This window comes from Phodopus roborovskii, unplaced genomic scaffold, assembly GCF_943737965.1.
Source record: "Phodopus roborovskii unplaced genomic scaffold, PHOROB, whole genome shotgun sequence".
Lineage (NCBI taxonomy): Eukaryota > Metazoa > Chordata > Mammalia > Rodentia > Cricetidae > Phodopus > Phodopus roborovskii.
In genome coordinates, this window is record NW_026126460.1 from 17,022,310 (window position 1) to 17,048,744 (window position 26,435).

The window sequence follows — 26,435 nt, forward strand, 5'->3', positions numbered from 1 at the left end:
TCATTGTCCCTTTGTATCTCCAAATAATTTTTTAATATGCAGCCAAAGACTAGACTTTTTCTTAGAAAGCTGTGGAGAGATATATCAGGTGTTGAACCTCCTGAAACAGAAAAGGCCCATGAGATTGACTTGTTTGGGCTTCTCTATATCTTGCTCTTACTAATGCATTTCATAAAGAAGCACCAAGCATTGTCAAAACCAGTGTTGGCTATGCCTACGCACAAACCTGGGTCTCTGCCCATACTGATGATATGCCCTGTTTTGTCACAGGTGTCTCAGAGGTGTAATTATAGTCAATCAGAAAACTCATTGAGTTCAACACATTGTGCTTCTTCCTGGGTCCAAAGAAGTGAGCAAACAAGATAACATGCCAGCCTTCATGACTTGAGGTCTACTGGAAAAGACAGGCATTATGTAAAATTGTCAAAAATAATTATCTAAGCAAATATATGTTGCATTGCACTGAGAAAAGGTTTCAGAAACTATTGTAGGCTGGGAGTAGATGGCACAAACCTTTAATGGAAGCACACAGCAAGAGGCAGAGGCAGGTGGATATCTGTGAGATTGAGGCCAGCCTGGTCTACAGAGTCAGTTTCAGGACAGACTCCAAAGCCATACAGAGAAACCCTGTCTCAAAAAACAAGAAAAAAGGGGGCGGGGGAACTATTGTTTGGTTGGATAGGAAATGTCCTGTAAAGTTCATTTGTTAAGTATTTAGTCCCCTGCTGGTGGTAATACAGGGAGGTGAAGGGATCAGTAAGTAGGGCAGTTACTTCCTTCAGGGATTTAATCTATTGATGGGATCCTTAGTCTAATATACTGTTTAAAAAAAGGAGGCATGATTGGCAGAAGTAGTCCCACTGATTTATCATTGAAGTATACATCTTGATCCTTACAGTTGGTGTCTTTCTCTCTGCTTCCTATGTGTGATGAGATAAATCATTTGCTCTATGTAGGCCTCTGTCACAGTGTTCTGCCCACCATTGGCCCAGAAGCAATGGAGTCAGCAGACTCTGGACTGACACCTCTGGTGTTATGAGCCAAAATAAATCCTTCCAAAGTAACAAATAGTTGTTTATGCTAGGTATTTTCATCCCAGTGATAGAAAATGAGCATAGAGAATGTGGAGGTGTGCCATAAAAGCTCAATAGGCACAGTCTGCGAGATCAAAGCATATGTCCTAGGGAGAACCATTTAGATTAGACCTTGAAAAAAACATGTTTCTTTGAATAAATTTTAGCCAGAAAGAATACAAATTGAGAAGTCTAGGAGGTGGCAATGGAGGATTTTCTAGACAGAAATCATTTTAATCAGAGTAGATGTAATTACTAGTATGTAACTGTCATTGTGACTGTTGATGTTCTCTTGTGGAAGGAGATGGTTGGAAGCATCATATACAGATAATGGTAGGGTAAAGGAAATAGGTCTCCACCTGTGCAGCTACTCATTCATGCTGGAGTGACACTTTCAGATATATGGTTCTTTGGGTCACCTACATTCCTGTTAAGTAACTCCTCACCCATGCTCTAGAAGTGAACCTAGGAAACCCATTGGTTCCCTGTAGAACTTTCAGAGTCCGACTTTGGTTTGTCCTTGGTACCCTATAAGAAGGATAGACCTTCGCTTACATGTTCCAGAGAAGAAGTTCTCCCACAACAGGTGGGGCCCACTGGCATGAATACTAAATAGAAATCATGAAAAACACAAGGTAGACTGGAAATCTTCAAAGATATAAAGTGATAGATGTCTTAAAATGCACCGAATATTACATCAACAAATGTTGAGATAAGAGAATATTCTGAAAGACACAAGCAGAATCAGTAATGACAGTTCATGCCCTGGGCAAACTCTCAATCAATCTTGTTGATAAAACAACTTTTTATATCAGCCTGTTATCACTGATGTATTACCACTACCCTCAAGGTAGGTATACATATTTAAGACAGTGTCATTACTTTGAATTTGAGCTTCAAACTTGTTTAAGATCAACTCACAACTTCCCCTTAAAACCAAGTCTCTGCCCCTTCACAGATGAACCAATCAAAGACACAGACAAGTCCAAATGAAGTAGATTTGATTTGGGCTACATAAGATATTGAGTCATGAGTCCCTGTGACATGCTTTGTACCAAGGCACACTATTTACCACCTAGACTGTAACTGTTACACATTTTCCCTTAAAGCTTTCCTTTACATGGAAAAATTTTCTTTGCTACTTAAATATCAGAACTTCCTGTCCCTCCTTTTTCTTAAAGTGATCTTGTAACATACCAGGTTATAGCAGGCAAACAGGACAACTAATAGGAGTATACCTCTGCCTCTAGCATGACCTTTCCCTTAAGAAAGCCCGCAAAGTTTCAGCATCACACTGTCTCTCACACAATGGAGGATGTTTTAAACAGTGTTCTTCATTACAAGGAGTGTCTGCTTTCCCTCTTCTCTACCCTACTTATACAAGAATGTCTTTAGTATTTTGGATGCCCTCCTAAGGAACACTCCTCATTCTTATCCAAACATAAGGTATGTGCTTACATGCCAGTAAGAGAACCTGTCTTCTAGGCAGGAAAACTTTTCCATTTCCTCAGCTTATGCAATAGATCGTCCAACGTGCCATCTGCTGATCCGACTCTTAAAACATATGGCTCTTTCCTCTATCAATGACAGAAAAGAGTAACCAAGGAAGTCATGCTAAGAGAGAATAAGGGTTTTATTTCAACGTTTATAACTTTAACATTGACAGCAAGAGACAGCCATAGAAATCCAGGGCTCACCACCAAGTAGTAGTAGTAGTAGTCGTCATCGTTGTTGTTGCTGCTGTTGTAAGACGTCTGTTCTTAGCTACAGCAGTAAGAATCTTCTTGGTGTGCCAGGCCTTGTTTCAGGTATTTCATTGTTTGGGACTTATAAAACAACTCTAGCACTGATCCATCTGGGCTCAAATACACTGACAACATGTTCTTGGGAGAGATATTTAATTCCTCGTGCCTCATTGGTAAACTAGACAAAAGCTAACCGTTCTCATGTTTGAGATTACTGTATGACTCATCATACTATGTAAAGAACTTAGATTAGCACTCTCAACATAATTTTTACCACAGGAAGTCTCTGATGTAGGGAGAAACTGAGGTACAAAAAAACTACAGTTACTACCACTTAACTGTTCTTGTCTTAGGAGTCATGATCTCAACAGTGTGTCTTTACATGAGATTCAAGAGAGAAGTATTGTTTATTTAGACTTTTTCTCTTCTTATTAAAATTATCTGTCAACAAGCAGATTCAAATGTGGAAGTTCAATAATGAAGTCATTGTCTAAAATCTGTTGATTGCCTTGCTTTCTCTTTCTCCTCATCTCTATTTTCTTCTAATAGTAACTTGTAATAATCACTTCATAGAATAATCCCAAAAGAAGAAAAGCAATAAACATTGTTCTTCAAGAACATTATGTACTGTAGAGAGGAAATGCTAGCTAGCTATGGAAAACATTTTCCAAAGGAAAATTTTATTGTAACAGTGATCACTGAAAAACGAAAGAACTAAATATGAATATGAAACATACAGAGCTGATTTTTATTAGGTTCCTGACCTCTACTTACTCTCTCTAGCCATAGAGAGTGCCCTGCTCTGAAACTAATTAGTTTAACTCTTACAAACAAGGCAAACTACTTTACAGAATTATATATTTTTATGTATCACTTCCTTTTTACCAAAAAGGTTCTCTATTTTTCTTCTTGAAACTCCCTTATTATTTATAAACATAGCTTAAGCATCATATGCTTTGTGATGCCAGCATTGTCTGACTCCAAGTCACTTAGTAATCTCTCCTCCTTTGTCTTTTCACAGTGTCAAGTATGCAACACCGAGGAACTTTTCCAATTCATTCCCATTCATTTGTTTGTTTTTTCAATAGATTGCCATTGAGTTTCTCATACCTGATTCTGCATTAAACTAGGATTGGTGTGTATGTATTGTTTTCACTTTTAAAAAATGTTTTACCCAAGAGAAACTTAAAAGAAAGCAGATTTGTTCTTTCTCAATGAAGGAAGGAGTTGACTAAATAACACTATCCTGCAGTTTATATTTCACTTTTTTAAACAGAACTAATGGCATTTCAGTTTTCACCTCCTCTTCTGTCACCACTTCAAATACCTTATGGCTGTTTCAAAATCTATCAATCCCATCTTTAGAACCAATAATTTTTGGTCACTTAGTAAACAGAAAAGCCTACATGCTGTGTTACGAGGAGTCATTGTTTTAACTTCCCCACAAGTAGTAAAAGGACATGTTACATTTATAATATATTAAAATGCCACCATTATATTCATACCCTTTTTTTTTTCTTGTTGAAAAAGATTCACATTACTGGGAATGACAGAACAAAAAGAATGCATGTGTTCCACATCTACCTGCCTGGAACTCAGGAACAGAACCTTCTCTGAGGAAACACAAGGCATAAAATATCAGGGACCATCGTTCAAAAATAATGAAATTGTTGACATTAAATTGTTAGGACCAGAACCTTTATTTCTCTGGTACATGAAGGTGGCCACACAAGAGATGGAGTAGCCTAAATTTCATAGCTTACTGATTTTATGGTAAAGCTGCCAAGTCTGTTATTTATTGTTAAAATTGTTAAAAAGAAAATACTTAAGCATATATATATATATGTATATATACATACATACATACATACATATATATATATATAAAATCTGGACTAGACAGTGTAATCAAGACCAGCCTCAGCAACTTATGGAAACTCTGTTTCAAAATAAGAAGAAAAGCATGGAAGAATACTTTGCGAAGTGGAGGAATTCCTTAATATGGGAAGTCCTGAGTAAGTAAGTAAGTGTGTGTGTGTGTGTGTGTGTGTGTGTGTGTGTGCGCGCGCGTGCACGAGCGCTCGTGCATGTGCACACATGGGAGAGGGAGAGAGAAAGGGGAGAGAGAGAGAAAGAGAGAGAGAGAGAAAGAAAGATTAGGTCCCTGGGAAATGACAAAGCCTTCCTCTCAGTCTGAGTGTGACTGTTGATAGTGTGCACAGAGAATGTCCACTGTAGCTGCCTAAACCCTAAAGAGTGTTTCCCCTACAGACTGCTCCTACTGCTTAAACGGAGATTAGTTTCACTTTTTTCCTTTTTCAGCTGTGTACTGTAAAGACTGTTCCTCTTTTCAGCTGTAACGAATAACCCTGCCTCCTTGTTTATCTGTATGTAATAACCCCACCTCCTTGTGTTACTGCATATAATAAAACACACTGAGCTTTCTGGGTGCAGCAGCTCCTCCATATAAGTGAAAATATCAATTCAATACCAGCTTTTCTGCACATACATGTCTGCATGTATACATGTACCTGCCATTTCTCCATTCTCTTGCCACCCTTAGTCGAGCTTCTGGGACTGTAGCTGTGCCTGTCACCACAGGATACAGATCACTGGACTGGTATATCTAGGTTGGATTTAATGTTCAGTGCAGAGAGAGAGAGAGAGAGAGAGAGAGAGAGAGAGAGAGAGAGAGAGAGAGAGAGAGAGGATCCCCGTGGCAGCTTTCTACTCTGTTACTCCAGGTACCCAGGGACTCCAACCCCGCCTCATCTGGCCTCTGGGGACATCAGGCACACACATAGTATACAGCCCAACATAGTATGCAGGCAAAACAATCATACACATAAAATAAAAATAAATAAATCTAAAACCAAGTTTAAAAACTTAAGTGTTGACAGAGTTTCTGTCCTGCCTGGTCCCCCTGCTCTTCCGTCTCAAATAAATACACGGAGGCTTATATTAATTATAAACTGTTTGGCCGATGGCTCCTTTCTATTAATCTATGTATCTCCTCTTTGTTTTGGCTTACTGGTGATGCTCAGTCATGTGACTCCTTCGGCAGCTACATGACCTCTCTCTGGCTGCTTCTCTCTGCAACCTCTCCCCAGAACTCTCTCTGTGTGATATCCCCACGTATACTTCCTGCCTGGCTACTGGCCAATCAGTGTTTTATTCACCAACCAATAAGAGAACATATATCCACAACATACAAAAGGGCACCCCCCATCATTTAAGGCTCCATATATTGTGTATATGTTTTCCTAAACAAACGAAACAGCTAGCAGGCTGATAGAAACCCATTATTAACATCAGTCCCATCAAATAACATTTCAATTCAGGGTAAGATTAAGTAACATAAGACACATATGTGCAACCATCACTATTACTTTAGATGTTTTTCTCCATATCCATGGCTATTAATGTGTTACTTTATAATTTCAAATACTGAAATAAACATTTGAGTGGAAAACAACACTATGACCTGAGTCAAAGAAGTAATTCTATGCTAAGTCCACGCTGTCCCAAGGTGACTGTGACTGTACCGTGTACACCAGTTTTAGAAGTACTGTTATGTTTGCTACAAAATTAGCAACATTCTTTTTTTTTTTTTTTTTTTTTTTTTTTTTTTTGAGAGCAGCGCCTGTATTAATAGCCTGCTCCCCAGGCCTCTCATAAGCACATGCCTCTAGAGGAGGAGGCAAGGAGAGAAAGCATAAAGGCTCAATGACCTACTGATAGGATGCCAGAAAAATGTCTCTGGTGAATAAAAGACTTCTCAGTATATCACACTGAAATTACTTAAATCAATCGCTTTTGAAACCAAGAGAGATAGTCCTTTGTAGAGAAGACAAACTTAAGATGAATATACAGGCATATGTAACGCACAAGGGCAGAATATAATCAAGACATGTCAAGTCAGGAATGTATACTTCCATGCGGTGGCCATTCACTGTGGATAAAGAAAATACAATACATGTTTTCAAAGAGCTTATAATAAAGAAAAATTAAGGTAGAGCCATACAAGAAAAAAAAATAATGCTTTTCAAATTAACTTCTACCAAAAGTTATGCCATCTGACCTGGGTGATCCATTTATGCAATTTCATTTTCCAGAAGGAGTCTGTGGTTCCCAATGGCAGGGTTTCACTGCAGTGTGAAGCCAATGATTACACTGCATATGATGGTCCTCCTAGCTGTGCTCTGAACATGAAAGTAGATTCCTCTCCCAGGTGTTCTGACAGGCAGGTATTAAGGAATGGCGTGTGTCAGGAGACTTAGGAAATCACCTGGCCTTTTTGACAGGTTTTATGGTAGGATGTCTGTAGTGTCAGGGCAGTGGGTATGACAAACCTGAGAGGTGACAGTAACAGGAGTGTTTAGATAAGAGAGCAAGCTGAATAGAGATGCTACTGTTGACAATAATGTACTTCTGCTAAGAGAGGAAATTTTGCTTGTGCTTTCCCCTGGGGCTGGACCTGTTTTTTAAGCATTTTTTTTTTTTTACAAAATCTTTTCTAAGTCTCACTAAAATAACTTTTATTTATTTGTTTGTTTGTTTATTTTAGTTATTGGCAAAGCCAAAGACTAAACCACGAGTCACATACATAGTTGCTTCTGCATTTGGCACCTCTGAGCATTGCATCATTGCCATTCTTTAGTCAGTCAGAGAGTATCAAGTTGGACTGAACTTATACAGAATTTTGAAGTGACTATGAAAAGACTTTCTATTCTCTGGAGCTTGCTTTGCATTAACCTTAGAACAAAAGCTCAGGAATGGTAATTGCTCTGTTGTTTAGAATCCAAGCAATATGGGCAGGGTGCATTACATATCATCTAAAACCAAATACATCATTAGTATGTAGCACACATAAATTGTGTAGAACAATATAATCTTCCTTTCCTCAAATAAATATAAATTTTATATTTGCTACTGCTATAGATATTCAAGTTAATTATGGGATTTATCTTTCACCTCCTGCCATGGCCTACTTCCTAGGTATTTGAACTCTAGATATATTATACTCCAACTCTGTATGCATGCTCAGTGGTAGAGCATTTGAGAAAATGAACTACCAGTTGTGAATTGATGCTAAATGAAGGGGTAGGCTTTAAAAAAGAGTCCTTTTCACTCGTGGGCTTTAATACTCATCTAATTATAATGATTTCAAATTCTCTCAGGGCTAAAATTAAACTTGGCTTCCTGGATAGCCAAACAAGTGACTATTCTTCTATAACCCCCAATTCCCATTTTATCTTAAGTTCACTTTGAACATAAATTGGTTAAAAACAGTCATATTCTGAATACCGAATTGGATGCTGCTAAAAAAAAAATTATAAACTGAGGGGCCAGTCAAAGTTCAGCACCATCCAATTACATCCATAATAGAGCATCGCTAGCTCCCTCCCTGATGAAGTGAGAAAGGAAGTTGGTGGTAGGGAATAGAAGATTGGTTCTCTCCAGGAGTGTTGGTCATGATGCTGATGTCCAACTGAGTGGACTATGTGGAGCCAAAGGGAAAATTACCAAATTCACAGTTGCAGAGGAAGAGCCAGAGCAGAGTCAAAACCAGATCCAAAGTTGAGCTGCTGAGCTGTTGAAGGGTTGCCAAAGGAGACAAACTCATGCATAAAAATGATGGGCAGTGGGGGAGGGGGTTCTTTTTCTTTTTCATGAGAAAAAAAAGAGGCTTGAAGCAAGTGCATAGGAACTTCCATCCAGTTTGAGGAGACAATCTGATCAGAAACCTGTGACTTTAGGCAAACATAGATCCTGAGAATGCTTTTGGGATATATGGAGCACAGAAGAGATGCATGTTGTTTAGACTGTGAACCAAATTTCTTGGATGTAAATCTTGGCCCTGCTACTTTCTAGCTATATGACACAAGACAGATAATTTCTTGCTATATAGCTTTAATTTCCATTTTGATATAATTGAGAATATTATAAGGATTATCTAGAGGCACAAATTGATTGTTGAGTGTAATACAGAGAGTGGGAAGTTAAGGCAAAGTATTTGGTTCTATCTTTTTTTTTTTTCATCTAAATGCCTATCTCTTAGAGTCTTGTGAAATAATTTTGACAGTACAATCATGAGACATTGATTGCCTATGGTACTGAACAGAGTATAGGTAAGAATATTTGTATCAATCACAATGTAAATAGCATATTGAAGAATGTGATGAAGGTGGGAGATGAAATCCTAAAGGTTCAGCACAATGACATCAAAAGAGGCAGCTAAATGGATTCAAATTGGACCTCTGAGAAAGGACCTATACAGGAGGAGAAAGTTTTAGGAAAGAAATTCCTTTTTATAATAGGCCTTAGAGATTTGGTGATCCCTTAAATAATGTAATGGATTTCCTCAGTAGGAGTTAAAATACATTTGAGTATAGATACCTAGCTAGAAATAGTCTTAGGTGGAAGACCTACTTCAGTAAGTGAAGCACTCGCCTTGAAGGCACAAGAACCTAAGTTCAGCTCCCAGAACCTACTTTTTACCTGCATGTAGCAACAAGTTTGTAATTTCAGGATTGAGGGAGGAGGGATAGGTAGATCCCTGGGGCTATGCCGTCAGTCAGCCTCAGCTGATTGGCTAACTCAAGCCAGTGAGAGACCCTGTCTCAAAATATGAAAAAGAAAGACAGTACCTCAAAGAAACACCTGGGGGTTACCATCTAGCCTCCACAGGCATGTGTACACATGCACATCTATACTTGTGCACACATAAAAGAAGCAGTCTCAAATCTTCTTTTGAAACTTGTTTAAATATACGTTGGTGACTTTCAAGTAGTTGATGAACAAATAATACCTATCTGGGCTAAGGGTTATAAACACCTTACCATAGTTATCCCATCCTCTGGCCAGTAGATCCTGGAGGAAGTAGGCCAGTTTTGAGTCTGCTTTGCCATATCCTGTCTATAAGTAGGTGGAAAAGTTTGATTTAATGACATTCAGAATTTAGGTTAATATTTTTCTAGACTAGTTTATGGAAGAAAAAGCATAAAAATAAGGCACTGGTTGAACTAGTATATAATAGGAAATAATATTTCAGAAAAGAACAAAATATTTTGTAAACACTCTTAGTAAAGTGTCTAAATAATCATATGAATAATACGCATGCCAATTAGAATCATTGAAGTCAAAATGTGCATGTTCTTTATGCATAACCTTAAAGCTGATCCCTGTGGATATTGTGAAGTACTTTTCATGTAATGGAAGCTAAAATGGTTTTAGACCTCGTGGAAAGGAAAACAACATAATGTTGTGCATGGGGAATATTCGCGAAACTGATTAATTCAGTATCAAGTTTAAAATTAGTTCCTAAAACACGTTTTAAAAGATTACTATGGTGCAGTTTCAAAGATAGTTCTAATTATTGGGGGTTTTAAGATTTGTTTATTTGAATGTATGTAGGTGTGTGTCTGTTGTGCATATGTGGATAAACATGTCAGTGCACCCAGAGGCCAGGCAAGCACGTGGAGATTTTCATCATTCTCTAGCTCCTCTTGTGAGGTAGGTTCTCTGCTGAAACCTTGAACTCACACCCTTTTCCCCTGCAAAGATTGAAGCTACCAGGCACTGGTGATCCCTCCTGTCTCTGAATGCGGGAATGGGAATTCAGCCACTGTGGGAATGTGCATCTTGTCCCATGTATGCTGAGATACAATCTGTCCTCAGCATTTCAGCGTGTGGTCTTAACTGCTGAGTTCTTTAGTTCCTAGGTTATTTTTAATGTTGTTGTAGTGCTCATTGTTGTTTGCTATGTTTTTGTTTTGTTTTTAAGGGATCCCTCTCATGCCATAGGAGAAATAGCATTAGGGCTATGTGATCAGTGAGAACACTGATGGAACGGTGTTTTTTTAAAATAACATTTGTTAATAACAATATTTGTAGTGATTTAATTTATGTATTACGAGCCTCATCAAAACCTTCCTCTCTCCTGCCCTTTTTCTTTTCCCCTCCTCCCTCCCCCTCGTCTTTGCCCCTCTGCTTCTTCCTTTGCTCCTGTCTGTCAGGCAGAACTGAACAGTGGTGATTTTAAGACTTTGACAGTTTGAGATATTGTGTGTGGTTGACTTCTTAATATCAGCATTTCTTACAACCTATATTGTGTGCCAATTTGAATATTTCATTACTTTAAATATTATGATATGGCTCACAATGAAAAAAGATCGTATTCTGAATACTGATTAGAATTATATACAAGTGTAAAAGACTTAAAAACACATTGATCATTTAAAATAATGGCTAATCTATAAATCTATAAGCGATACATATTTTTAAATTATAACTGAAAATGAGCTGTTAACTTCACTTTGGTATCATTTTTTGTTCTGGAGACTTCCTCGTTTTAGAACAATTTTAGATTCGTAACAGAACTAAGAAGACACAGAACTTTGTCCTGCATCTCCCATCCGTAACATGCAGAGCCCCCACCTCCACCCCAGTCACTGACATCCTCTACCAGATGTCACAACTGGTGAGCCCATTAGCACATCATTACCATCCAAAGCCCATAACTTACATTCCAGTCCCCTAGGTGTTTTGTATTTTGTTGGTTCAACAGAATGTTATGTCTCCACCATTATAGTGTCATATGGAGGTGTTTTTTGTTGTTGTTGTTGTTGTTGTTGTTGTTGTTTTATTTTACTGCTCTAAAGGTTCTCCGAGTTCTACCTATTCATCCTCCTCATTCCAACAGCAACCAGTCACCATCTCCGAAGTTTTGTCTTTTCCAACGTGTCACATAGTTGGAGCCAACCAACCCATAGCATAAGTTTTTTTAAAGGTTGGCTTTTTTCAGTTGGTAACATATGTTTGAGTTCCTCATATATTTATATGTATATATTTATATGTATACATATACATATACATATGTATACATATATGTATACATATAAATATATACATATATAGCCTTTTAGGACTGAAGAATATTTGGTTGTTTTACTCTAACAAAGTTTATTTATTTTGTCACTTACTGAGGACATATTGGATGCTTCCAGGTTTAGCAATTGTGACTAAAGCTTTTCTAAACATCTTTGATTTGGTTTGGGGGCATATGTATTTCTGTGTTGGTGTGTGTGTGTGTGTTCATGCACATGCATTTATAGATGCAGATGCAGATGTACATTTTTAACTCTGCTAGATAAATATCAAGAAATATCATGATAGAATATATATTGTAAAGAGGAGTATGTTTTACTTACTTAAGAAACTACCAGAACTGTTGTCCAGAGTGAATGTGCCTTTCTGAATTCCTTCCAGTGCTCCAAATCCTTTCCAATTCCTGCTGTTGTCCATATCTTCATTTAGGGCCATCCTTGTAAGTGTTCAGTAATACCTCATTGCTACTATTTTTTTTTTGCATTTCCTTTCTGAAATATGACACACAACACAGTCTCGATCATATGTTTATCATACACATGCTCTGTTTAATGAAGTGCCTGCTAATGAACACAATCCATTTCAATCAGGACATTCGTTGTTATCTTACCTAACTTTTTAGAGTTCTTTGTGTTTTCTAGATTAACCTTTTTCACACATTTCTTTTTCAGATATTCTCACATTGGTTGTGGCTCTTTTGCAGAGCAGACGTTTTTAATTTTAGTGAAGACATATTTGCATGCTTAATATTTAATACTTAAGATACAGCATTTATGTCTGTGTTTTAGCACAATTATTAAAACAAACTGTAGACATACCTAGTTCTAGAGCCCACTGAACACCTCTGATGATAATGAAACATTTTAGTTGTACATATAAGAAATTACCATATGATGATAACAATGTTTACCTTGTTATATAAATAATATTTTGAATTTTTTTAAATTTTTTTTATATATCAATCCAAGTTCCCTCTCCCTTCCTCCCTTCTTCCTTCTCTTCCTCCCTCTTCCCTCTCTTCCCCTCTCACATGCACCCTGACTGAGAGAGGTTTGGACTGTGTAGCCCTGGTTGGCTTACAACTTTCTCTGTAGGCCAGGCTGGCCTTAAACACACAGAGATTCATCTGCCACTCCATCCCAAATACAGAGTGTAAAAGTGTGTGCACCCAGATCAACTACTTTTAATGTGCCTTGTCATTAAACAAGCATGTATAAATGTTGGAAAATGAGTGTAATATATTCATCTGCTCATCACTCACATTCAGTAACCATCAGTATCTGGCTAGTCATAGTTCACTGATTCCTTCATCTTACATTTCATGTTTTGTTTTCTATTTCTGGGAAAAAAATTCCAAAGAATATATTTTAAAGTTTCATGCCAATTTTAGCAAAATAATGCAGTTTTTTTTCCCTCAAGATAACATTTTCACAAAATCAGTGCAATCTTGTTGCATATATTTTGAATGGCCTAGTTTAGAAGTTTTTGCAATTTATTTTTCCCACCCTACATTCTGGAAAACCACATTGAGGTCTTTTGAAGGTATGAAAATTTCCCAATGAAATGTAACCTGTGTCAACCACACTAGAATAGCCCTTAAAGAGAACATTCTTGAATTTTTGCCTAAATATACAAGGATTACTAGGATAATGTTACAGAACGTAACTATGTTATGCTTCTAATTTCAAAGATAATGACTTTTTTCATTGAATTTAACAAGGAACCATATGTAACTTGCTAGGATCATGTTTTTATGGGCCTGCTATGTTAAATGCTCAATTGAGTCAATAAGCATCCATATGTAGATAATGCAGAAAGGGCTGAGTTTGTGGAATATTTTCCTTATTTGCCTTTAGATTGATACTAACATGATGGTCAAGCTCTTTTTGTTCTTCTGCTATTTTAATCCCCCTTTTTGCACCTGTCACCCCGTAATTTCATTAAGACACCCCAAATATTTTCATCTAGTGAAACAATTATGCTGATTCCTTGATAGTTCTCCATGCAGTTTGTTTGTTCAGCATACTTTTAGGAGAGAGGAAGTTCCTAAGAAAAGATAACAACAGGAAAATCATTATTTTAAAGGCCTCAAACATGGCCATTTTCTGATAGAAAAACTAACTTCAAATTGTATATCCGAAATGATTATCTAAACTTAATTTGATTAACTTCAATTGTTGATTCTTCCTAAATTTGCAGAATTTCTTTTAAATTCATTTTGACAGTTGGGGGGGGGCGAGTAGACACTCAACCATACCCTTCTATCTGTCAGATATCATAATCGACCAAAAATAACCATGGGACTGAAGTAAAATATTAGGAGCCTTTACCAATATGAAACTAGAAATAAAGGTATTCTTTCATGGGCTTTGAATTTGGGAACCTATGACTCTGTCCTTTTTGGACCAACACACAGAGAGACCTGACTAAAAGTCAGTTCAATCTAGATGGCAGAACTGAGACAAAGAGAGTGGGCACACTTACGGTGGCATCCTAACCACTGATGCTCAATTAATACATTTGAAACCATTTTCTTCTTTGCTATGTTGGGCAGACTTTCTTTCATTTGCATCTGAAAAAGTTCTAATATTCCTTCCATTCAAACAAGTTAAGCTAATTTCTCTATGAGCTGCAGTGTTAACTTTATCAAGGTTCTGCTTCGTGCACAAACCTAAATTATGTCTGCCTCATTGCTTAACCCCAAGTACTCACCAGTGTCTCCATTCTAAAATTGTCCATTGACTTTTAGCCAAAGCTCCTTGACCATGCAGTATGACAGATTAAGGGACTGAGACTGGTGGCAGGGGGGAGAAGTGTAGTGGAGAAACACTGAATGAAAATAAAGTATCCACGTTTCTTTAAAGGTTTTATGAGTTGCGTAGCCAGACCAAAACCCTACAGTGCTGGAAGGTTAATTCAGATTTCCAAAGTGATGGATTCACAGAACTAGAAGTAAAGATGTCTTCATTTTTCACATCATGTAGCAATCAAATTAGCTCAACTTTCTGTCATACTTTCAATTTCTTTCAGTCTGTTAGAAAGGGAAGACACTAGCTCTATAATCTTGAAGACATTGCATCACATCCCTGTGATTCAATACCTTTGTCTGTGATATAAAAACAATGTACTGATCAGTTATGACTATGAGATAATTCATAACACAAAAGCATCCTCATCTCCTTCCTGTGGCTGTGATAAAATGCTTTGACATAAAGAAAACTGGGGACAAAGGGTTCTTTTACCTCAGTTTCAGGTTACAGTCTGTCATAGCCTGGATATCCAGGTGGCAGGGATGTGAAGCAGCTGGTGGAAAAAAAAAAAAAAAAAAACACGTCTACACTCAAGGGTGAAGAGAAAACAAATGCACCCTTGCCTAATTCCCAGCTCACTTTCTGTATTCTTACACCATTTAGAACCTAAGTCTAGGAAATAGTGTCAGCCACACTTACACTGGGTCTTCCTACCTCAGCTAATATGATCAAGGAATTCCTCCACAAGCTAACTGAAAATCCTCAGGGAGACTCTCTTCCCATGTGATTCTACATGTGTCAAGTTGAAAATAAAACCTAGCCATCACCAGACACTATAAAATTTTCTGGAACACATAGATACCAGAGGGAAATTAGTGGCTTTGTCTTTCTTTTTCTGATGACTTCAAGCCATTTTGAAGGTAAATATACATTAAATAGCAAAGTCATGGATCTTTCCTGGGTAAGGAATTGTGGAAAATTTGTATTCAAGACTAACCTTTCATAAGGTTGAACACTCGTCCTTACATTTATCTTCTTATAAATCAATAAATTATACTATATCTAAACTAGGTAATTTGGCCACTCCTAATTTATATAGAACTGTTATGCTTGGTTTTCCACTTGGGAAACTTGGGTTGGCTATACTTTGTCATATATTTTTGCTTTTCACTCTGTTATTTAGATGGTGATATTTGTATTCATGTAAGCCATTTCACCACTTTCCATTGTTGCTCTCAATGGAAAAGGATGGAGTTTTAAAAAATAAGGATGTGATTATTAACAATTCACCACTTCCACATTAAGTGACAGAAGTCGACAGTGTCTTTTTTTCACAGACAAATTGCCATATTCATAATGGGGGAATCATTTATGGTAAAGTTGGTTCTGACACAAGTTTGAACATTCTCAAAATATTAGAAATTTGCCTTTTAGAGTCTTAAAATGTAGTAATTGTTATATCTAATAATAAGAAACCGAGACTATTAAAAGTGATTTTATTGCCTCATACAATAAAATTAATTAAACTTTTAATTAAAAGGCTGGTATCAATAGAAGCCTTTGGATTCTTGCCCTCTTCAGGAACAATGGGGAAAAACCTATCACAATCTTCTCAGAGCTTAGCTTTGTCCTAGTTTATCTGACTCTCAGAAATGAACCAAAACTCAAGTTCCCTCTGATATCAGCAAACACCTTTCTCCAGTATTTGCAGGCTCCAGGTGTGTGGGGTCCCCAAATAAATAGTATCTCAACACTGATCAGCTGCACAGGGAACGGCCACGTTAGGAAACAGGTCTACAAGGATTTCTTAATGAGAGCAGGTGGCTGTTGATAGTCTAAATAGATTCAATAATTAGTTAAACATTTTTAGGACTTTAGGTGCATCTCACCAGGGATTTCAGTAATGTTTAAAAGACAACTCATGGAAGAAAGCACCTGTTCAGGAATTTCTTCATAATAGGGGGGATATATTTTGAAAACAATACACTATAGGAAAGAATGATTTTTTTTTGTTTACCTGCTACATTTTTAAATTTGGGGAGTATCAATGAACTGTCCCTAAGATAGATACAGATTTGTATGAAAGACAAAAATTAGTTTATCTATTTACTTAGTTACTTCTTATGAAAAACTTATAAAACCTACTCAAGGAGCTAATATTTAGCTAATTAATGAGTGGCTTAAAAAACAGAAAAAAAAAGAAAAGAAAAAAGAGAAAAAAAAAAAGAACCAAAGTTAAGTGATAGTTTGTTTCATCTTCAGCATCCCATCTGGTTGTATAATTTAAATACATTGTTTTAAGTAAGGCAAATATCTCTTTTGGTCTGAAATTACACAGTGAGACAATGAGACTTAACGTGCCGTAATTACTATCAATTTTATGACATGAGCCACCAATAGAATTTTAAAAACCATTGTTTACATTTGCACACATTTATATTACAATGTCAAATGGTCTCCATTCAAGCAGTATTCCATTAGAAAACAAAAGTAAGGCCTCTTTAGCAAGAATATGCAAAGTACAAAAAGCTGGGAAAGTATATAAACTGTTACTATCACTTGGCCAAGTTAATTCTTATTATTTTTATAGAAATATTCTATTGATTGGCAACAGGATGAAAAATAAACTAAATTGCATTTCATATCTCCTTCAACAGTGTTTTTGAAATTCTGAGTAATGACCGAGGTTGAGTCATTAATGCAAATCCTCAAAACTTTAGTTTCTTGATACTTTTCATTTTGAGACATCTTTTAAAGAAACAACAGATGCCTCTCCACATGCATTGAAAAAAATCAATATAATTAATCAATAACACTCTCCACAGGTAATAAATGCTGAGAAGCATTTCTGCCTATCTGTATTGATCGAGAGAATTGCTTCAAATTGGTTCTGATGTGTATAAAAATCATTTCCTTATTGATCAAACCTGTCTTCCCCTCTCTGATATGTTATTTCATATTGGGCACACAATTGTTTTAGTTTCCATTCTTGTACTTGTGATAAATAAATTTCCTGTTATCTGTATATGAGATTAATTAGAATGAAGTAGAAAACAAGTATTTTTGTATCTTTGGGGAAACATATTGCTCAAAGTTCAACTGAAGCATGAATAATCATGAGAAATTATTGTAGTAATTCTAATGAGAAATGGAAGGATAGATTTCATTCACATTTTCATTATTCATGATAAGTTTGAAAGTTTTGAATCAGCTTCTATAACATTAAATTATCTGTTATAATTCTTGTAACAGAATTCAGTTCCTGCAACTACTTGCATCTAATCCAGAATGACACCTCCAGTGATAAAATGACAAAAATTAATAGTTTTAGTCAACGTTTGATTTGCGATATTCCTATCAAGCTGTATTTCTATAACATGTCCAAACTATTAAGAGGCTGTGTAGCTTCTTGGCTAATAATATGTGTAAATGTATAGATGCCAAATAGTAAGAAACGTGTCTTCATAATGAATTTTCTGAAAAGAAAGACATTTGATGTTTCAAAAGGTACAGGGTTTAATAAGCCTCATTAAAAGGGGTTCATGTATTAGTTGCCCTAACAGTACCTGATAACTGGTAGCTCACAGGAGGAACTTTTATTGACCAATTAAAGACTTATCCAATGTTGCTTAGCCCCTAGTGAACACATTACCAACTATTGTGAGTTATTCTAACAACAGCAAAATCAAAGATCTCTGTCAATGTGATTTTGTGAATTCCGTAACTAACATCACCTACATTCCTTCCCTTGGTATTCCATTACAAAATGATCTAGGTACACTGCCATGGGAAGAAAACTAGTACTCAAACATATCCTTAAAACATGTCTTGATTAAAATGTTTTCTTCATGTCGGTGAATTTTGCTTTGCATCCATTAAACATATATTGTCATATTGACATCTGAGGTCCAGTTTACTTTGTCAACTTAGAAAATAAGTTTATTTTAATACTGAAGAGATATTTCATGTAAAAACAAACCAAGTTGAAATAAAAAAAAAAAACACAAAAATACCTGTTCTACTTGGGAACAATTTGCATATAGACATACTTTCACTGTATTAAAAAAATAAAAGCTATTCACCACACATTATTTGGGGAAAGTTGAGGGTATGTTTACTATGGGTAGACATATCAGAATGTGGACACATTCTTGTTTGTTTTGCCTAGAGCAAAAACCAAAATGTTAACTCTTGTATAGCTTGTGAATATTGAATACTTACCTAAAGTTGTGGAAATGGCTTTTCTGATCACCAAAGGGCTGTTGATTCCTGGAACTATTGGATGGTCTTCAGTATTTCAAAGAACAAAGCCCCATGTTTAATCTCAGCAAGCTAGTTGTATTATCAGATTTTGGGAGTTCAAAAATGCTATTAAAGCATTTTAAGAAATTTATTATATTCAACTCAGAATTTATTTTAAAGTATTTCTTAGGAATGCACATAGGTCTAGCTGGAAATGGGAGCTGCATGCACAAAGATGTTTACTCTGAATCATGATGAAATTTAGTAAGAGAAGCTTAACAGAGTGGGGAGATGACATTGAGCCAATCAATAAAAAATCATCCAGAGTTATTAAAGCATGACACAGAGGATAAGAGCAGGAACCTTGGAGTCACAGGGATCCACTACTAGTCATATTCTGTGTGGCCTTGGAGGATCTAATCTCTCTAAATCTCAGTCTCTTCCTCCATAAAACAAGATAAGTTCCAGCACTGTCCAACATAAAGTTACTTGTAAATATTATTGTGGTCATCAATTTCAAAAGGTGAAATTAAATATGTTTTAACATATTGTACATATTTCAAATATAAGTCAGTTTATTTTACTTTGTTTTATTAAATATCATAGATTTGAAGCAAGATTATTTTAATATGTGATTAATGTAAAGTTATTCATGAAGTATATGGCATTATTTATGCTTAGGAAATCTTTGAAATCAGGTGAGCATTTTGCAAACATAATGCACTCCAGTTCTGCTAGCTGACTTTCAAATGCCCAAAAACCATCATAGCTGTTATGATTCATAGCACAGGTATATTTCTCTCCATAGGGTTGTTGTGATAGTAAAGTGAGATAATAATACATTTATAGGACATTAATATTATTATAGGATAATAATACATTTAGGACAATGCTTAGAAAGCAATGAGCCCAAAAACTGATAGTTGTGACAACTTTATCACCCACTGAGAGTATTGATCACCACACTCTCACTGTTAAGTTGGGAGAAATCTACAGGTATTTAGCATGATACTTTTCCCTGAGTAAATATAAAGCTAAGAATGTAGAACACATACATGGCTGAACAAATTTTGGGGTCTCGTTACCATGCGAAAAGTAGGAAAAAGTGATGTACAGATTCCCAGAAGGAGGGACTTCTAAGGATGTGTGTGCCAAATGATTGAAGAAAATAATCTGAACTGAGATTTATGGATAGCCCAGCCTCCATCAGGAATAGATATCCAGGGACCATGCAGACAGATGAGGAAAATATCCCACAAGAGACATTAATAAAAGAATGAGTTCAAAGGTGGTAAGGCTATACTTGAGTGTGCAATGTGGTTTAAATTAACTGGAGATATTAAAAAGCATACCAAGATGACTGACATTCTCTACTGTCAAAATAGAAATAGTGACCTGTAAATGAAGGTAGGTGTGTGTGTGTGTGTGTGTGTGTGTGTGTGTGTGTGTGTGTGTGTGTGTGACTTTTTCCTTGAGTTTCCATGAGTCTCATTCCTCATTTGTCCTGAGGAAAGGCAATCTTCATCTTAGGATTGAGTGAAGAACACAGAATGTAAAGTGTAGGACTCCACCATTTCTGTTCCTTATTTTCCAGAGGCATGAATGCAAAAGAGATGAAACCCATGCTTTTTATATATATAAAAAAATATACACCCAAATATATTTTTGGAATAATATAGCAAGTTATAACTTCAGATAAACATTCTTAAGCACTAATTATATCACATTCTATGAGTGTTAAAAGTATCAGGGTAATAGGCAGCATAGAGAGCTATTGGCTTTGGGGAATATTTGTCAGGGTGAGAAAGAGACTTAAGAATTGAAAAGCTTAAGATAACTCCTGACATCCTTAGAGGTATGCTCTTGGAACCAAACTGTATTTCCACATGCATAGATATCAAAAGCTCATTATAAATTCTTTAGTTTGAAGAAGTGCTAATATTTTTCCAGCATACTTCAATCTTAATAAAAGCATTCACTAACATGAAAAGTGTCACAGGATATTTGTATTTAGTTTTTTTCTTTATTATTAATGTGCCAGTATTTTACCTGTGGGTTTTGTTAGCATGGAATGAACAGTTTAATAGTTGGTAGCTTATACTACATGATGGTACCACTCTATAGGCTAGCTCCTCCTATCACTTTTGCAAGAGGGTCTGTTGAAAATGACCAAGTTACTATGTTCATATATTTGAGGTTTTGTGAAAAATGCGATTGAGATTGCTTTATCTAAGGGGTTATTAGTGGAACTTTTTTTCTCTAAAAAATTTGTTACAACAATGCAAACAAGTTTTGTATTTTAAAGGAAGTTATGTATTTACTTGAAACAAATATTCAAGAAATACACAAGTGTACAAAGATCAATTACTTCATTTAGTAGCAAAGATTGGAAGAAACTTAGTTCAAAACCAAATGGAATTTGCACAGTCATCCTTAAAACAAAATGGACTTATCCTCATTGTTAAAAAAAAAAAAAAGTGTTAATTATGGCTTTGGAGACACAGAAATGAAAGGTGATCGCAATCTCTCAGGGTTGACATACACTGTTATTTATATAAATACAGCTGTTATAAATTAATAATTCCAAAATTATGCTTTCTTACTTGACGAAAAATTTGAGCAGCATAATATCCTGAATGTAACAGATAAAAAGAAATGTTATATTTAATTCAACATGTGTTTAAATATAGAATGTTTCTTTTAAAGTTACTATATGTGTGCATATATGTATATAATGAATGTGTTTTGGTCAGTTGTGAAAGTAGAAAGGGAACATGGAAGGGAAAGAAAGGTCTTCAGGGAGTGTGAAGAGATGATGGTAGAAATCATGGTACATGAAAGTAAGGAGAGTCCTTAGGCAAAGGAACAGGACCAGATGGGCCAGGAAAGTGGGAGCAATTGGAGAGAATAATAAGGTAAAATGACATATCTGTGAAAATTTCATGATGAGAACCATTACTTTGCATCTTTGCATGTTAACTCTAAGACCTAGTTAAACAGAAACATAAAACCCTACCTAACTCTGGATAATATTTGTTTTTAATCAACACTGATAAACTAGACTACATACTTTTCATTATATTCTATATGTGATTTTTAGAATATGTACATTCATAATTCAATTAATTGATCTTATTTCCTATTTATTACAGACACAAGACAATTAAAAGCAGAAGTGAATATAATGCATGACCTATTTTCATCCTTTCGTATTTATTTACCTTTTGTAAATTTTGAGATTATGGTTACATTTCTCCCTTTCCTTTCTCCCCTCCATACACTCCCAAATGTCCCTGCCTTCTTTCCAAATGAATGGCCTCTTCTTTTATTAATTTTTATTGCATACATATATGTGTACACATATTCATATATGTTCTCTATTACAATCTGCTCAGTCTGTATAGTGTTATTTCCATGTATGTTTTCAGGGTTGACTATTTAGTATTGCATAGTCACTTGGGGTGCTCTTTCCTCGAGAAGACAATTTCCCCTGCTCTCAGCATCTCTTAGTTGTATGTGGTCCCTTGTGTGGGGTTGAGGCCTCTCATATCTTAAAGAAGTAAATCAATCTTAACAGGAGTAATTTTACTCTAAGTTTCACAAAAAAACCTCTAGCTGCACTATTTCATATTATATTTCTATTTTGTTATTCCATTGTCCAGGTCATAATATAGATATTCTTAAAACCTGTTGACTTGTATGAGGGGTTTACATATGTACCATGGCACACAAATGGAGGTCAGATAATGACTCCCAGCAGATTGTTCTAGTGTTACAACTTTATTTATAGGATATAGTTATTATATATATATATATATATATATGTATATATATATATGAAATTTTAAAATATTTACCTACTTTTAATATGTTGTGAAAGTAGAAAGGGAGCACAAAAAGTATTAGCATGTAACTCTGCTAAACCTGTAAAACTACTTGAATTTTCATACAAACTTTCAGAAATTACTTAAATCCCTCTTAATATTCCTAAATGTGATTTCTACAGATTTGACCACCACAAACATAGTCATTCCAAGCTAAATCCTTCTACATATGGCTTTTGTTCTTTATGGGTCCAAATGCTTTTTAAAATCCAGTACTACTTCATAGTTATTGTATAAAAACTGCAAGGAAAACAATCTTTTGTTTGAGTTTCAGGAAAATCACAAACAGCAGTGTGGTCTAGAATGAGTCTGGAATGGAGGTCCATGTGTAATCTTCTCTCAGCAAAGACTTTAGGAGAAGAGGGTTTATAAAAAATATTCACTTCTGCTGCTGTGGACACTCTAATCCATCCTAAGGGTGTTTGCTGTGTCAGGTTTTGTTCTAGATGAAGAAGCTCAGTGGTTATAAAGGTTTGCAAATAGACCATATTTATCATGCTTTACTCCTCTTAAAATTGCTGTCTGTTTCAGAGGCAGCAACGACTATTTGAGCGTGATACGTGATCAGATATTTCACTGTGCCTCTCATGGTGGTAGCACTATTGATTCTTTACTCTGAAATGGACAAACTCCCTTTCAGGATGTACCACCTACCAAAGTTCTGTCTAGAGGTGTTACCTGGATGTGGAAGCATGATGATTCCAAGTCTAGGCTATAGTTTTCATATGTTTGTGTTTGTCTGAATGTTAGCTACTTCCATACATGAGGAATAACGTTTTTGTCTTCCCTAGCCTCTTTCTTCATGTTTGATGGAATTACTGCTACTTCTTTTATCCTTGTAACAGTTGTACAGAGTGATTCCTACCCAGTACTCAGTGTGGCATCAGCATGTTGAAAGAGTTTAATAAGTTTTAAATACTGCTGTTGGGATGATAATATGACTTCTAAGTATGATTAGATAATCCAATGTCCTAAGAGCAAATGAGCATATTCTACTGACTTCACTTGTCTCCAAATGCACAGATAGTTTCCTACTGGGATTTATCAATAAAATTATTAACTGAAGTTAGATTATTTTGATTCTTCATTACTCACTAAAATTGTCATGAAAATTTCAAAGATTTCCCACACTATATTTGGGTTACCTTATATATGTTAATTTGCAAGAACTTTAAATTTTAAGTTAAATTAAACATCATGTCATTCTGATTTATGGATATTATTGTTTTTCATTTCAACTCCAAAAAAGTATCAAACTATAAATATCCCTACTGTTATAGTTTTGCACATAACTTCCACAGAATTATAATAAACATATTTAAAGCAGGTAAATACATTTTAAATTTTCTGGAATAAATACCTAAAGATGTTTAAATACAATGCATGTGTTCAATTTTTCATTTAGGTAACTATTGCTTTAAAATATTTTAATATATTCATTTGAAAATAAAGTTGCCCTCTTCAGTTACTCTCAATCTCATCTTGAAATCATCTGCCAATCACAAATATAAGAAGAATGATGGGGCATTTAATGACCTCTGGACGTTAAGCAAATAGAATTACAGGCTTTTATTCTAACTGTATCTTAATTATGGCTCAAATTCTTCTTGTAGATAGGTCTTAGTTCATATTTAATGAGAGCCTAACATAAAAATGAGTCTGTTGAATTACGACCAAAACAAGATAAAATATTGTATCGTTTACATACTGAGACTGAGCTAAATCTCCCTGTCTCCCTGTTTTGCAGGTCGAGTTTTAGCTCAGGCGAGCGCCAACGGGGTAATCCATTTGCTGGATCTTAAATCTGGTCAAATTCACAAACTGGTGGGCCACGAGAGTGAGGTGCACACTGTGGTGTTTTCCCACGACGGGAACAATCTGTACTCTGGAGGTTCTGACGGCACCGTTCGATTGTGGTTCTGATCGGCAAAAAGCATACCCTGCTGCAGAGGGCATTCCCTCAAGGCTTAAAAATGTTTCTCACAGTCCGCTCCCAAGCCAGCAAGTACCTGGTTAAAGCAACCAATAAACAGCATATTTGTTTTAAAACAAGCTTTGAAGAAATAGTATGTGGTCCACACTGCTAAAAATAAAAATTTTAACTTTTTACTCATTTATCTGTCTGGTGTTTCTCTCCCCCCACCCCTCCCCATTCTCTCTCTCTTTCTCATTTGGTTATGAATTTAGAGACAGGGCATCTTTGCTAGGAGGTTGGAAGAAACAGCTTTACAATGACGCCTAATGACAGAGTAGATGAATTACAAGACATTGATTTTTAACGTTGAGAACAAACTGCAGGAAAACGCGGCTACTTTTTTTTTTTTTTTTTTAATCAAACCCGAGCTGCAGAAGACCCAAAGTTGAATTATGTATAGCACAAGGAAAATATTTCTATAACTGGAGGGTCAAATAGAATAGACAAGCATACATTTTCACAGATTCTTTGACAATGAGTGTGCTTTATCTATTAGTAATAACGAAGGACTGCAGATGGCTTAAATCTAAATGCAAGTCCCCGGAACTTTCATCTCTGCAGACCATCCAAGAATGCATTAGGCGAAATTACATCTTTCTAATTTTTTATTGTGATTTAAATGCAAATAAGTGTCTCGCACGCAGAACCCCCCCCCCCTCCCCAATTCTCGCATCCGCTGTATCAAGTGACTGCTTAGACAACACTCCAGCCTGGTCCGCGCGGAAGCAGCTGGGGGTTTCAACCAAGCTGGGCTCAGAAGCCAGTTGTTGGCGCTGTCCGTGGTGCTGAGGAATTCCCGGCTGCCGGCAGGATGAGCTCCGAATCAGCAGTCTGCAAACTGCTCCCAGCGATGCCAAACCCTAGCTAAAGTTGTGCCTTTGCTTCACGTCCACAGTTAGAATCTTCTGGTGTGTGAGGAGGGATTCAGTCAACATTACCGTGGATGATGCTGATGGTTCTGCCGGTGGAGTGGGCTTTAATCTTCAGTATGCTGTTTCTGTTTGTGATCCTCAGAGCCTAGCCAAGTCACCTCTACTGCCGTAGCAAGCACTGTGTAAGTGAACCCATGTGTGGAGGAGGCGTAAGCAGCCAGGAAATTTCATAGAAGGATCTAAGAAAATGCTAAAAATAAGTTCAACATGATCCTGCTACCGGGGTCCGGATTTCCACAGGACCAGTATTGCTTCTTGCTTTGAATTCTGAAGACAGTCCAAAGCATATTTCTTATGTGTGTCTGCTGTTTCTCTCTGGAAGGGTGGGAGACTGCTTCTTGGCTGTGTTTTGAAATGGGAGGTAGAGAGGATGGATTGCCTTTAATTCATGCCTGAAAATGCATTCTTTGGGTGACTAAAGAGGACCAGCTTTCCTAAGACATACCTGACCTTTAAGTTCAGATTGGTCTGTGACCCCCAGCACCATCATTAACCTCAGAGTGACTAGGTAAGTGAATCTTATGGCATGAGTTGTATTTGCTTTCTCAAAGAAATAGATGCAGTCATTTTAAATCAAATGTAGCAATACAGTGAGGGGGGAAAGTTTAGCTGGGAAGTGATCCTCAGTTTAGCAGTGTTGCATTCCTATTTAAAATCTTCAGATAATGGTGTTGTTTGCTTTCTATAACCTCCCTCTCTTTAAACAGAATTTTAGATGGTACTAAAGCATATTTAATATTGAAGGTTCTTTAAAAAATAGCCTAAGAACTTTGTTTCATTAAAAAGATATGTATTTCTCCCAATAAAAGCATGCTTAGTGTTAATATGAAGCAGGCACCCCACCCCAGTTTTTATCTTTAAGTTCACATTTACCATAACCTTGCACATTAATGCCTACCTGTGGCTTACAAAAATGATCATTTTCTGCCTAGGTCATTTTAAAGC

General features: G+C 36.2%; 2 protein-coding genes across 2 annotated transcripts in view; both read left to right on the plus strand.

Annotated features, from left to right (window-relative positions):
• Spag16 (sperm associated antigen 16) overlaps positions 1-24,532 on the plus strand; it is a 766,492-nt gene extending 741,960 nt beyond the window's left edge. The window contains exon 16 of the mRNA XM_051190419.1: positions 24,331-24,532. Within this exon, the coding sequence (XP_051046376.1) occupies positions 24,331-24,506 (176 nt within the window). The 3' untranslated portion in view covers positions 24,507-24,532. The remainder of the gene's footprint in view (positions 1-24,330) is intronic.
• A 702-nt stretch (positions 24,533-25,234) lies between these two features.
• Vwc2l (von Willebrand factor C domain containing 2 like) overlaps positions 25,235-26,435 on the plus strand; it is a 145,726-nt gene continuing 144,525 nt past the window's right edge. Inside the window, exon 1 of the mRNA XM_051190413.1 lies at positions 25,235-25,998. The gene's annotated coding sequence lies outside the window, so the exon portion shown is untranslated. The remainder of the gene's footprint in view (positions 25,999-26,435) is intronic.